Source organism: Phragmites australis, chromosome 1 (assembly GCF_958298935.1).
Source record: "Phragmites australis chromosome 1, lpPhrAust1.1, whole genome shotgun sequence".
Taxonomy (NCBI): domain Eukaryota; kingdom Viridiplantae; phylum Streptophyta; class Magnoliopsida; order Poales; family Poaceae; genus Phragmites; species Phragmites australis.
The window spans coordinates 6,731,426-6,745,673 of NC_084921.1; the positions used below are offsets into that span (position 1 = coordinate 6,731,426).

The 14,248-nt window shown below is 44.1% G+C and overlaps 1 protein-coding gene and 1 pseudogene across 1 annotated transcript; both read right to left on the minus strand.

The window, feature by feature from the left end:
- Positions 1-1,458: 1,458 nt before the first annotated feature.
- On the minus strand, positions 1,459-4,349 carry LOC133887332 (uncharacterized). The gene is made up of 6 exons (XM_062327263.1): positions 4,115-4,349; positions 3,426-3,643; positions 2,425-2,653; positions 2,241-2,326; positions 2,057-2,148; positions 1,459-1,917 (listed from the first exon to the last, which is right to left on the minus strand). Exons 1-6 carry the CDS (start codon positions 4,226-4,228, stop codon positions 1,685-1,687), a joined length of 972 nt encoding a protein of 323 aa, XP_062183247.1. The 5' UTR covers positions 4,229-4,349; the 3' UTR covers positions 1,459-1,684.
- Positions 4,350-5,344: 995 nt separating this feature from the next.
- On the minus strand, positions 5,345-13,453 carry LOC133930681 (LEAF RUST 10 DISEASE-RESISTANCE LOCUS RECEPTOR-LIKE PROTEIN KINASE-like 2.8; annotated as a pseudogene).
- Positions 13,454-14,248: the final 795 nt, after the last annotated feature.

Genomic DNA, 14,248 nt, shown 5'->3' on the forward strand with positions numbered 1-14,248 from the left:
TCACGAGCTTGTGTTGAGACGAAGTTAAGTCGTGAAGGCGGTATAGACGTTCGATGAATGAAGTAAAAAATGGATCAAAATGCTCGGATGGTACGTAGAAAACCCTTAGAAGAGAGAGGTATTTTGGTAATAATGAAGTTTAAGAGGTAAGCTACCCCTATAGACCTATAAATAGAGGGATAGAGTTGTAGTGATAGTTTGAGCCAGCTATTTAAATTTGTATGCTAGAGTTTTAGATGAAAGGAGTGAGAAGTGATTAGACTATATGTAGGTGAGAGCTTTTGTTAGTGAAATCATTTTGTAATCCGACTAAAAGAGGGTTGATCTTTGTAAAAAATGAAATTCATGTTTCTTCCAATACTTATGTTCATCTTATTCTAGTTTATATTTATTGGCTTCCTTGCTTTATTGTGAGTTTTTTTCTTTTTGTTTGTGATTTTCATTTCTGGTTGAATGTTGAATTTTTTTCCACTTGAGAAGGTTTTCTTCTTGTGGCTAGAGAAATAAAATTCACATACGAATGTATACTAATAGGTTTTGAATTTTCTTGCCTCTAAATAATCAATTTAGAGAGTTTCTTCTTTCGTCTTTTATTTGGTTGAAAGGTTTTCTTCTGTCAAATTTGCTATCTTTGATCCTGATGATGCATGAGATAAGTGCAAATAGAATCTAGTGTTCATCTATACCCATGCAAGCCATATTCTTTCCTGAAAACTTTCATAGCAACTAAATTTCTCTCCATTTTTGCTTCCGCTTAAATTTTGAGGTACGTTGATTAGTAAAATAGGAGAATACCATTAAAAATTTTGAAAACCTATTTTATTCATCATTCTTGGTCTAAAAAATACATACCACTTATTTCTATCGGTCACAAGAGAGATAAATATTTTGTTTCTAGACACAAAAACTAGAGCATATATCCAAGGAAGAAGTGGACGCTTTTCGCATGCGCCAAACTTCCCCTCTTTTTGCTTGTGCTTAACTCATAACGATCAGCGAATTTCATTCGAGACTAGCTGGGGCTTTCTTGAGCAATGTATTCTTGAGTACAAGGCAAAAGACCAACGGTTAAAAAGAATGGAATGTAAGTTCAAGAGTAAAGGGCGATCAGGATACGGCCGTGGCCCCCAAAACGTGTCTACTAGAAGAAGACGTGACGCGTCACCAGGGATTGTATCGTGCGCCCCCAGTCCGACTGCCCGAGAGGCTGAAAGGCCACTTCGCCACTGGGACTGCAGGGCGTCACCGGTGACGCAATTTCTCAGCGGCGTCACTTCAATGCTGTCACCGCACCGGCTCCTGTAACTGCAACTACGCACACGGACACGGGACGCACATGCATGCACGTCACGAGACAGCTCGCTACGCCTACCGTGCGTGTCACTCACGAGCAGCACGTACCAGGTCACGGTTTTCACTGGCCCGAGCCAATTGACATCACAACAGCATTTCCTCTACATCGATGCATTGTTGTTACACTTTTCTCTGAAACCTTCGCAGGTAGTACAAAAACAGCCAAATGGCAGGGCACACGCTTTTGTGATCCCAATTGATCATCCTGAATCATAAGTTACTAGCTTCAATCTGAGAAAGGGAGATGATAAAAGAGGGTCTGTACTGTAGGTCGCATTGCAAGATCTTGTCCATGCAACCGCGAGCTATTGAACTCCAGCGAGGCAGCGAATCACCTCCTGGGCACGCGCCGAGCGGCGAAAAACCGGTGATCCGGGTGGTCAGCGCGCAGGAGCCTGAGCCAGGCGTCGGCGGCCTGCGCGAGGGACGCGGCCAGCTGCCGGTCACGCCCCGCCGGAGCCCACGCCGCGCCCTTCAGCTTGTACGACGCCATCCCAAACGTCGGAAGCCACATAGCTGTCACAGGGTTGGTGGTCGCCTCCGGTTTTGGGTTGTGGCCGACACCTGAAAAGATGGCCAAAAACGCATTATTCATCCGCAAATCAGATGGTTCCAGCCGGATCGCGTTTCACTGAATCTGAAACGATCCAGTTCAGTGTTTGCTCCCCAAGTGGTGGCGCGATGTCAGCGTGTGTTTGCGCACCTGCGAACTGTGTGGAAAGGGAGTGGTACGTGAGGAAGCAGGCGTCCAGGTCGCGCAGCGTTGGTCCCGTTGGGATCCGGTATATGGGGTACCTGAAATATGGTGTCACCGAAATCGATTCTTGAACTGACACACCGAAAACCAGAAAAAACATGCCAAGCATCACAGGTACAGAGTGTTCTACCATGCAACGGAGAACCAACTGGCAGGTGACAGATCGCAGCTCCTCAGAGTCATCAGCTCCGGAAACCGCTTGGCGAGGCTAGAAATCTGCGCCAAATAAATTTTGTTCATCAGACGTTCAGAGTTTCAGACTACAAAAGAAATAGGACTGAGCCTGATGTGAGACGAGCCTTTCTCAGACATGCCTTATCAGCCAACGGTTCGCGTTGGTAGGGAGGCTCGGATTCAACAAACTCGAACAGAAGCTGTTCGTGTGATTCGCCGTCGTCGCTTGAAACTTCGCTGCTAGAACATTCACTGGTTTCTTGAGCTGAGAACGCATTTGTGTTGGAGCTCGTCTCATGCTCAAAGTCGCTGGTTTCTTCGCTAACTGTATCTTGGCAGCAGTCGCTGTCGCTCTCCTCTGCGTTTGTCCTGCGTTAGAATGGAATTGGAATCACATCAGCATTCAGCAAGGAAAGTGTGGTTAGTTGGCCACCATGAGTCCATGACCACAAATGCATCCTTATTTCCTGACCGCTCTTTGCATACAGTTATTTCAGGATATAAGGAAGAGTACTAGGTGTTATTGGTTTCTCTTCGAAAGAGTATCAAATTGTGTCAGAGAAGCTTTCTGAGTATACTGATACATTGAGAAAAAAATAAAGATTATAAACATATGAACAGTCCAATTGTTTCTGAAGACATTGCAGCTTTACTGCAAAATTGAGGAATCACACATCAACTTTTGCTGTGAAGCTTAAGAAATTAGCTAACGCGTACTACTTGGTCCTAAAATTTGAGTCAACTTTCCAACACTAGCTATTTTAATCGGTAGATGAGCTTTCAAGACTGGTTTGTCTTGTTGTTCCCTTTTCTTGAAACATTGGTCACTTAAGCAGATGCAATGCATTTTCTTGTTCCCTCTAGGGAGATGCAAAATGTTCTTCTGAAGGAGTGTGCTGGCAAATGTACTTGCACAGCACTTGTCGTGTTGGTCATGAGCGAATTTTCAGTAATCTATGTTGCAATGTGAAGCATTGCTCAACTTACGAATTCACTCTGAATTTAACATAAACACAATGCCAGAAAACTGGCTGCAGGCTTGCCGTTACAGCTAACCATATGTTCTTCAGACCATCTATAGGCTATGTAACAAGTCAACAAGTATGGAATGTTCATCAAATAACACATGGTGCCTTCATACCTCGAAGGGCCGATATGTCTCCTGAATCCGCCGTAAAGCTGTATTGCAGATAAGTAAGGGACGTAGTACTGAACAACGCCATCGGCACAACCATTCAGAACAATTGGCACCGCGGTGCCGTATGCGCTGCACTCCCTGAATGCATCCCAGAGTTCACCCAGAGTGAAAAATGGTAATGGCGCATCTGCATCAGATTGCCTCCAACCGTTCATGCTCTCCTGAAAAAGAACCAAACTTCAACGGTGTGTTGCAGATGCGCAATCCAAATGTAATGTGAGAAACAGAAGCAGGCAAAGTCTGAATCACGTCTTCTCTCTGCTGGGATGCCCATGCTTACCGGCAACCGAAATCAGAATTTTAGAGTTGGGGTGCAGTTTCGTTCAGTCTTGCTTTATCAGAAATTGAATTAGCATATCAAGATGAAAATCTTGAACTAGTTTGCTAAAAAAAGAACATCTTAACTAATCTCAAAGTTAAAAGATCATGGGGTGTTCAGAGGAGGTTACTGAAAAAGGAGGAATATAACACCAGTAAACTGCTGTTTTATGACTACATTTTTCAGCCCTTGATAAAAAAGTTCAACAGGAAAGGCAGCACAAGACCATCACACATTCTGACATGTCAATCTCAACAACGTATTGGTAGAATCAAGAAAATCCAAATAAAAGAAAAATTGCAACTCGCATTACCTTGGAGGAGGAGCTCGATGCAACCACAGGCGTGGTGGCCTCGAGGAACCGCTCCAGGTTGCACCGTCTCGCCGGAGCATCGCCGGCGGCGAACCTTCGGCCGCAACCTGCCATCTGCCCGATCTCTTCTGCTAACGCGTGGAATCGACGCTTGGAAGGGGATTCTTCTGCTTCTGCTGATGGTGGATGTTACAGGATGGTTTAGAGGACTTTAATTAAGAGCTCAACAGGTAGGATTTGCTATTATTAAGGTCAGCAAGAGCTGTGCCTTGGTGGCGTCCAAAAGTGGCGCGCGTGCGCTGTAGCCGGAGCAAAAAAATAATCATCTGGGTGCGCGAGTACAAGATGACGACGCGTGTCAAAGTGGGTACGTGTACGGTCGGGATAAAGTTGGCAGCGCGGGATGGATTGGACCGGCCTGAATCTGGCGGTGGAGCTGGCAATGGGCGGTTTGTTTTGCCTGGGCTTTTGACTATGTGCGGGTGACGTGGAAACCGGCGTCGGGCCCACCCATCAGCGCTAAGCACTTTTGTCACGACCGGGCCCACCTCGATTTCCTGATCACAAATGCATTGGACGGTTCTCCAAAAATATGACTCCACTACTCCTCTGCAATAAGGGATTTCAATTTTGTTTTCAATTTTTTCATTCATTGGTGAAAAAAATCGAAATTCATAAAAAATTTATCAAAATTTTGGTGATTTTTCATCCGGATCTTACATGTCAGTGAAAGAAAATTTCAAAATTAGATATTTCATTCATCTCCAAAATTTGCAAAATTTTAATCCCTGTCTACAATTTGGATTACTGCTCCTTTAGTTAGGCCTCTATATCTCTCTGCTTGAACAAAACAGTGCACAATCTTAGGCCGTCCGATCACCCTGCTTGTTTTTTCTCTGAACGATTCATCACCTTCCATGCTTGGCGCTAACACACCTAATGATGATTATGCAATGTCTACCTAGATTACTAAATTGCATGGATAGTAAGCAGTATGGGTCGTATTTGCAACTCTACCGAGAAAAAAAAGAACTTTTGTACTACTACTCAGTACACAGCACAATGGGCTGCCAACCTTCCACCCCCTTGGCTTTCTACTCCAATCCTTCCGTCACGTTTCACGCTGTGCTCTCCGGTGTACACAATCTTGAGCTGAATGAAACAGCATGGTTCAATTTTTGTCAGTGATCACAGTAACAATAAACGAATTGGACACCACACAATTTACGATTAAACGCACCGTTGGGTGAAATCCGAGGCAGAAGACGGGTAGCTCGACGGGTGAGACGGCGAAGGAGAGTTCGACGGAGAAGAGTGGTACGGCCTCGGTGGTATCGCCAGCTCGTGGATGCTCCTCTCCAGCATCTCCAGCACCCTGCTCATCGGCGGCCTGTTCGCGGGCACGGTCTGTATGCACCAGAGCCCGACCAGCGCCATCTTCCTCGCGATCTCCTCGCCTTCCGACCCCGCTCTGCCACCGTCCTGCTGCACGCCGTCGTCCTCGAGCAGATGGTCGTGCAGCCAGAGCGGGAAGAAGAGGTCGCTCGACTTCTCGGCGTCGGCCTTCACGTTGCTCCGTGCCCCGACCATCTCCAGCAGCAGCATCCCGTAGCTCTACACGTCGGACTTGGTCGAGATGACACCGAAGCCCCGGGAGAAGACCTCCGGCGCGATGAACCCGATCGTCCCCCTTGCGTCCGCCATCGACAGGATGCTCTCCTTCGGGTTGCACAGCCTCGCCATCCCGAAATCCGCGATCTTGGGCCGGAAATCCGCGTCCAGAAGGCAGAAGCACGTTCTGAGGCTTGATGTCGAAGTGGATGATCCGCGTGTTGCACCCTTCGTGCAAGTACTCGAGGCCCCGCGCGATGCCGACGGCGATCTCGTGCAGCATTTCCCACCCCAGCGCCGGGTCGGGGTTCTTGGATTAGATGTACCTGTCCAGCGAGCCGTTGGGCATGTACTCGTAGACCAGGGAGCGCTTCGAGCCCTCGAGGCAGAACCCGAGCAAGGTGACGATGTTCACATGCGACGTCCTGCCAATGCTGATCACCTCGTTCAGGAACTCCTCGCCGTTGGGCCTGGAGTTGTGCAGGAACTTGACGGCGACCCTGCGCGCGCTCTTACCGCCGGCGTTCAGGGTGCCGCTGAACACCGCGCCGTAGCCGCCTTCGCTGTGCTTGTGCTCGAAAGATTTGGTTATTCGCTTGAGCTCAGAGTACATGAACCTTTTGGGGGGCTAGTGATCCGTACTTTTGCAGGATTTTTTCAACGTTTGCGGTGTCGCTGCTGCTTCTATCCATGATGCTCAATAAACTGAAACTGCGCATTTGTCGACGAAACATGAGGACGACGATAAGGCATGCCAATAGCAGGCCGAATGTGATCGACAATGATACTGAAATTGAAAGATTAACAGATATCCTCAGTGAATAACACCGGAGTTTAATTGTAGCAGTGTTAGAATATCATGTACTTGATGAAGGCTGGAGTATATGCGTACCTATCAGGATGACCTTCTCGCCGGACCTCTTTGCATCTGCAAGGAAAAGTCATTTGGTTTTGATTTTAGTCAATAAACAATGTCATCAAGCAAGCAACTGATCCAAGTATTTGTCTGCCAAGAAACCAAGCGAAACCTGACAAAAGACTAATATCTTATTTGTTTTTTATTCTGATTATGGATTCTAACCTCAAAATTAAAAGTAAAAACAAATAGTCATACTTTAAAAGCTGATTATCACAATCCACAAGTCAAGTTGTACTATAAAATTATACAATCCACAATTTAATAAAAAGAAGTTTCTTCACAGAATTTAGATTATGATAATCTATGTAAAAACAAACAAGGCCTAAGAAGTTTGATAGAGGTACAATTGGTGTACTCGGACTGCATGGGATGCACAAATGAGAATTGTTACCTGCGTCATTGATGATTTCGTAACGACTAACGAAGCTGATACGACTGATATGCGTCTGAACTCCTAATCTCCTACAAAAAGTAACACGAAGGCATACAACATCGATACCTTAGTTCAAGTTTGGTGTGTACGCATCTCCTATTCCAACTGAAATTTTAAGGTAAATTTAGGTTCTTGCTATCGCTTCAATTACCATTTCAGCTTCGGCAATCGCTTTTGTAATTATTCAGTTCGTGCTATTGATTCTAAAAACTTATTCTTGCCACTAATTAGCAAGGTTGGATTGAAAAACTTGTTCGGTCCTTACCACTGAAAAACTAGTGATAAGACCTGACAAGCTTTGAAACCAATGGCATGATTCTAAATATTACAAAAGTGGTAGCAAATATTGAAACTGCAACTGATGCAATGGCAAAAACCTAAATTTCCCAAATTTTAAATAGGAAGAGACCTGACCCGTGCACCTTGACTATAGCTTCACAGTGACAATAACATTGATCAAATGTGTAGGATACCAATCATGAAAGGACCGGCCACTTTTTCGTTTCGAAAAGATCAATTGTTAACCTAACCAAAAGTATTGCATGAAGGAGTAAATAAATAAAAATTAGTTCAAACGCCACGACTGCCGTTAACTCGTTCAATTCACACGTAGATAGTTGAATCTTATTCTTATCCTTGTGCTTTAGAAGTCAATGCTAGCTTCCACATTAAGCAAGCAAACTTAGTTTTCCTGTCCGCTGAATTCTGATTAAAATTTCGTCACACGGCTAGACCTATTCGCGATCCAATCGATGTCGCCATTGAACTATTTGACACGATGAGATCATGAATGGCATCAATTGACCCACTAAAAAGGTCCAAGTGCGTGCAAAAATGCCATGTCAGTACTATTCTATTGTTGGTCATCTGAATGGCCTCGTCCTAAAAATACAGTTACCTAAACACCAAAAGTGAATGAAGAATATTCTTTTCAGTTCCATAGTTACAAGCTAAGATTAGCTTGTTATCATGATAGCAAACAGCCAAACACCAAATCCAGAATGCCACATACATGTAGAAACTCAAAGGATTTTTCACACATGTAGAAAATGTATTCAAAACTAAAAGCAGATATTTGTACCATTTTGAGTTTCAAATTGTGCAACCTGTACTGGTAAGAAGTAGCATAAAATTGAGTACCACACATTTATATACGTACCGCATCTTGCCGGACGTGACGACCTGTCGGCGCAAATGCACGCAAACGCCTCCGCGGTCGGCGTAGGACACGCGGAGGATCTTGTAGCCGCCGCGGAACGAGCGGGCCAGCGACGCGCGGCCGCCGCGGCAGTCGACCTGGAAGGCCGGGGGCCCGCACGGCGCGGAGGAGGAACTCGAGGGCTGGTCCGGGAGCCAGAACGGGTAGGCGATGGTCAGGTTGCCGCATGTCTTGGGAGCGCAGCTTGTCGCGGCGGCTGCTGCTGCCGCCGCCGCCGTCGCGTGCAGTGCTACTAGGCATGTTAGAATGGAGAGGAGAAGCAGGCGGGGATGCATGGCGGCGATCAAAGATAGTTGGTGGCCGTGGCGAGGACGAAGGGTGTTTGTACAAGTACAAGAACAGCGGCCGTTTGACTAGTTCGAGCTTTGGACTGCAAATAGTTTTCATATTTGCATGGTCTCTTTCTTGAACCTTTCTGCGTACGTATGAACTCGATTAGGCTTTTCGTTGGTTTTATTGGCTAGACGTACATGCTGTAAGTGCGTACTGGTGCATCAGTGCTTGCATCGCCAGGAAATTGGTAGGTGAGTGCGCACCTTCGTGGCTTCATCAGCAGTTCAAAACGAAGAGAAAAACGCAAAGCCACGAAAGGCAAAGCGAAGTATCATATGGCCGTCAACGCACTATTTCCGCGCGTGGAATTGTTTCTGGGCCTCAGGTCCGCATGAGTCGCCGGCGTTACGCCGCGGCCGGACTTCGGCCCGCTATAAACTAGAGAAACTTGGCGGGCTGCTCGATCGTAGTCATCGGACTGTGAGGATCCCAATAGCTTTTTACGATGGGCCTGCCCACTTTTCCATATGTTTGTGCTGAATCTGGTGGCAAACAAGTAAATAAATGTAAATGTGCAAACAACAAATCCTATCCGAAGACTACCATCGATCCCAATATCCTATTATTAAAAGAATTGAATGGTAGAAAATCACAATACATATATAAAATATCACGAAATAACCTCTTAACTAATAACATAAGATAATAGAATCTACTATAACTTTTAAATAAAAATAGAACGCACCTATTCACTGATTTGCAACCAGATTCCCCCATCCCACCGTCCTTCTCCATACACCACCGACCTGCCCCGGTGCCATCACATCTCCGCACACCCCTATTCTTCAAGTCAGAAGTGTACAGTAACTGTTCGTGTGACATTATACTATTATATAGCACTAACCTTATCCATCTATTTACCATTCAACTGCTCGCACCGGAGTGAAGTCAAGAAAAAATTTATCGATAAAAAAAATTATCGAAGGTTAGCGATAAACAGGATTATCAGAATTCTATCAACGATGGATAAAGTTTTTCGGACAAAATTTGAAAAAAAAAGGCTCAATTTATTTAGAAAATCACGTAGATTACATCCAAATCATTTAATATAAAAAATAACACATAAATAAATTAGTATTGGATGGGGTCGTCTAGCGGCATACGGCCTACGAGCCAACGTTGTGTTGCTCGCGTGTTGATCTGAAAATCAAAAGACGTTAAATTCAAAAATTATCAAAATTTTTAATCGATAACTAAATTTATCAGTCCGCCGATAAACAGGATTATCGGTTTATGGATTTTTTTTACGATAAACTTTTCACAGGTGAAGTCACCGTCACTTCACGAGTCCATTTCTCCCCGCTCGGACTCTGGCAGCCGCCACCATTGCCCCGGAGCTCCCCACTGCCCTCGTCCTCCTTCTCCCCCGCTCCCCATGTGCTTCCGCTCTCGTTTGGCGCGCCGCGCTCCGTTCCCCTGCTGCCTCCCCATGGTCCCCGTCGCCGTCGCCGTGCTCCCCCCTCCCTCCATCCCGCCTAACCCATGCCCACGCTGCTCCACCGCTCCCACACCGTGCTCTCACCCCGCCGCCACGCTGGAGACGGTGAAGAAGCGTATGTAGATCTGACAGAGGTGTGGAATTTTCATTTCCCATCGTAGAACAATTTTTCCTACCGGTGGAGCAAAAGAAAGCGCAGCCCATCAAATGCGCCCGAAGGCCCAGCTCGGATCGCAGCCGTCGTCTTCCTCTGCGCTCGTCGCGAACGCCGCAGCTCCCTCCGCTGCCTCCCCACCGCTCGCCGGCGTCATCCCTCTGGCGAGATCTACACTCTATCGAAAACGTTCCGATCCAAAAGAAAAATTGTTCCCATGGCCATGGAGGAAATTGCCGAACACACGCTAGCCTCGAACCGCGCGGCCCCGCCGGCTTGGTGCCGGACTGCCGGTGGTCAGGGTGGCAGATGGGATGGGGCCACCGATATCGCAAGTCGCCCGCCTGACCTACCCTTGCTGCCATGGGCGAGGGACGGACAAGCGGCGGCATCCAGGCACCGCAGGACTGCGTGCTATTGGAGTTTTGGCATGCACGGACTCTGCTTACTGGTCCGATCATGGAGCAGAAGCTCACAAAGGCTGGAGAAAGTTGGTGGCGCCTGCTTCCTCACTTGTTCATCAGTGGAGACTCCAAGGAACCAAGTAAGTAACGTGAGCTTTAATTGTGCCGTAGATTTACCCATTGCTGTGATTTGGTAGTTGTTACTCCCGTAGGCCGAAGGCCGATTTAATTACGTGCAGCTTGCATCTTGTTGATGGGGGCAAAAAGGTTTAACGAAACTTTGGGCGTGCGGATGAGGTCGAATTGTTCTGGGGATTTTTGGAATTCAGATTGCTTGATTTTTGGCTACGATGATACGATCAGCTTCATCATGACACAGCCGTCGCTCCTTGCTAGAAGAGGAGAGCCAATTTTGGCTCTCTCTCAAAAGCAAGGAAATCTTTGCCCACCTTGCTCAAATTCAAATCAAGAAAAGGAACCAAACATGCTTGCTTGTAGGCAAGGATGGGCAAAGGAACCAAACATACCGTAACTTGATGCTGCTCCTCACTTGTTCCATGACTGTAACGTGGAGGAATACGTGAACCTAATTTGATGCCGACGTAAATTAATGTGCACATGGGTATTTGGTTGATGACTGACTACTGACTAGGTGGGAATAGTGGCGTGTGAGTGATGGAGAAGCTACAAGCTGTAAATCAAACAGCAATGTAAATATGTTAGGATCATGTGAAACTAGGATTGAATCCACACACTGATTTACAGCTTGTCTGAAGATCTATTCATCTCTGGAAACAACATAACGGTGAACTCAAATGTGTAACAAGAATATACTTTCCATCCATTTGCTTTTGAGCGACATTATGGGGCATAAATAAATGAATCATCCCAGTAGGTAAAGTCTGGGTTAAGATGAAAATTGTGATTGGGGTGTGGGACACGAAAGGAATGGCTTGGGCGCCATTTCTAATTCGTTGATGTTCTTCTCCAACATTTCTATGACCCTACTCATGGAAGGACGATTTCCTGGGTTGGTTTGGATGCACCACAAGCCAACTAGGGTCATCTTTCTTGCAATCTCTTCTGTCTCGCATGTGATTTCATTACTTCCCAAATCATTCACTAAACGGTCATAAATCCAGTTGAGAAAATATGCTTCGCTAGAATTCTCAGTATTTTCTTTAGCATTCTTCCTCCCCCTTACCATTTCTAGCAACATCATTCCATAGCTGTAAACATCCGACTTCGTGGACACAACTCCAAAACCTCTAGAAAACACTTCTGGAGCAATGAAGCCAATGGTACCTCTTGCTTCAGCCATTGAGAGGGGACTATCCTTGAGGTGAGACAGTTTTGCCAATCCAAAATCTGCAATTTTGGGACAGAAGATTTCATCTAGAAGGATGTTATGGGGCTTAATGTCAAAATGGATGATGCGGGTGCTGCAGCCCTCGTGCAAATACTCCAATCCTCGTGCGATTCCAATTGCTATTTTCTTCAAATTTTCCCATCCAATAGCTAATTTTAGGCTCTCTGAATAAATATACTTCTCCAAAGAGCCATTGGCCATGTGCTCATAAACAAGGGCTCTCTTAGATCCCTGTAAACAAAAACCAAGTAAACCGACAATATTAACATGAGAAGTCCTACCAATACTAGTGACCTCATTGAGGAATTCCTCTCCATTGCCTTTGGATCCTTTTAAGAGTTTCACAGCAACCATACGGCCATCTTGTAGACTACCCTTGAATACTGTGCCATAGCCACCCTCTCCTAATTTTTCCTTGAAACATCTTGTTATTTTCTTCAGATCTGAGTAATTGTACCTCTTTGGGGTCAGGGATTGATATCTCCTTAATATCTCTTCTGTGTTTGATTTACTTTGAGCATGCTTTCGGAGAATGAACAGATTGAGCTTTTGTTTCCGGCAGTATATGATCCAAACAAGACATGTAAAAAACAAGCTAGCTGTAGCAGACAAGGGACCTAGAATGTTAAAAGAAAAGAATGAAAACCTGCCATGTAAATATACACTTGTAGCCTATAAGATTTCCATTTATAAATATAGAGTAAATTTCATAAAACTACAACTATTCGTATTTAATTATCATAAAACTACCATTACTAGAGCGAGTTTCACAAAACTGCAAGTACTTATACCTTTAGTAACACAAAACTATATTTTTTTACGCAAATTACATTTTTTTGCAAAAATATTTTCACCAAAACTACAGCTATTTTGCACAAAATAGTTGTAGTTTTGTGTAAAAAATATAGTTTTGTATTATTAGGGGCACATGTACTTGTAGTTTTGTAAAACTCATTTTAGATATTATAGTTTTGTGATAGTTAGGTACAAATAGTTATAGTTTTGTGAAATTTACTCATAAATATACAAGTTCTTGAGAACATTATAATGCTGTATTATTAGTTTAGCCTTGTCCCTAGAGTGTTTTTGAAATATCATATATATATATATATATATATATATATATATATATATATATATATATATATATATATGCAAACTGAAAGAAATAGCAGTAGATCCTATTCTGTTATCACATAAGAGCACGAGGCTAATCTGCCAGCTGAAACTTTGGATAGTACATGCTTGCATAGCTTAATATCCAATACAAAAACATACCTATTAAAATTAATCTGATGTTGCGCTTCCCATCTGCAAGATATTGATTTAATTTAACAAAATCTCAATCACAATGAAAAAAACAAGAATGGCAATTGTAGCGTTATTGAAAAAAAAAACAGGTGTGATGTGACTAGCAATGGTGGACTAGTCACGTACTGTGCTTCTGCCATCCGCCCATTACTCCTTTGGTTGGCTTGTGAACTTTTCATCCGGCAACGGATGAAATCTCAAGAAATCGACTGTCATTGATTTTGTTAATTTTTATTAATTCGTCCTTCATGTGGACGTTTTTTAAAACATTTTTGTAGTTTTAATTTGAAAGAGATAGCAAAAAGGACACCGTAACGTCTGAAAGTCTATATTGCCACTAGGACTTAATTGGTTGCTTGTGCGAATGGACCAGGTGGTGACCAGTTTACCTATACAAACTTCTATTCTCCAAACAGGTCTATATCAAATATTGTATAATTTAGGAGTCAAGTTGCATAAATAAACAATTTTTTTTTCTAACAGGTTAGCTAATGCAACAGATAGAAGTATAATCCTAATATGAGATCACGTGTCCTGAAAAATTGGTTTTATTGTGAAATTGAAAAGAGCACAAAGTGATTTAACATTGTGATTTAGATGATATGTATATGTTGCGAATATGTTGCTTGATATGTTCGCGGTGGCATAATGATTTTTGTGGTTTTGATATATGCTATATACTCGTGTGAATGATGTTGTGCGGATTGACATGTGTTAAATTCGTGAGAATTTATGTTTAGAATTGGTTGTTGATTTTGTTCGTATGTGGATGTGTCCTGAGGTTGGTTGTGGTTGGTGATATGACTGAGATTAGGTTTATAGAGGAATTGAGGTTAAATCAGTCATAAGGTTACACAGGATGTTTAGGTTATGGAACGGCGTATGTGAAGATGATAATACCATAAGGCATACACATGAGGTGTAGTGAATATGAGTTGCATCA

What these genes read in the sequence shown, in the direction of transcription:
- LOC133887332 (XM_062327263.1), bottom strand. Translation starts at nt 4,228, where the DNA reads ATGGCAGGTTGCGGCCGAAGGTTCGCCGCCGGCGATGCTCCGGCGAGA. An exon ending in GCGAACCGTTGGCTGATAAG is followed by an intron (nt 2,327 to 2,424) that starts GCATGTCTGAGA and finishes TATTTGGCGCAG; the next exon opens with ATTTCTAGCCTCGCCAAGCG. An exon ending in CCTTTCCACACAGTTCGCAG is followed by an intron (nt 1,918 to 2,056) that starts GTGCGCAAACAC and finishes CCATCTTTTCAG; the next exon opens with GTGTCGGCCACAACCCAAAA.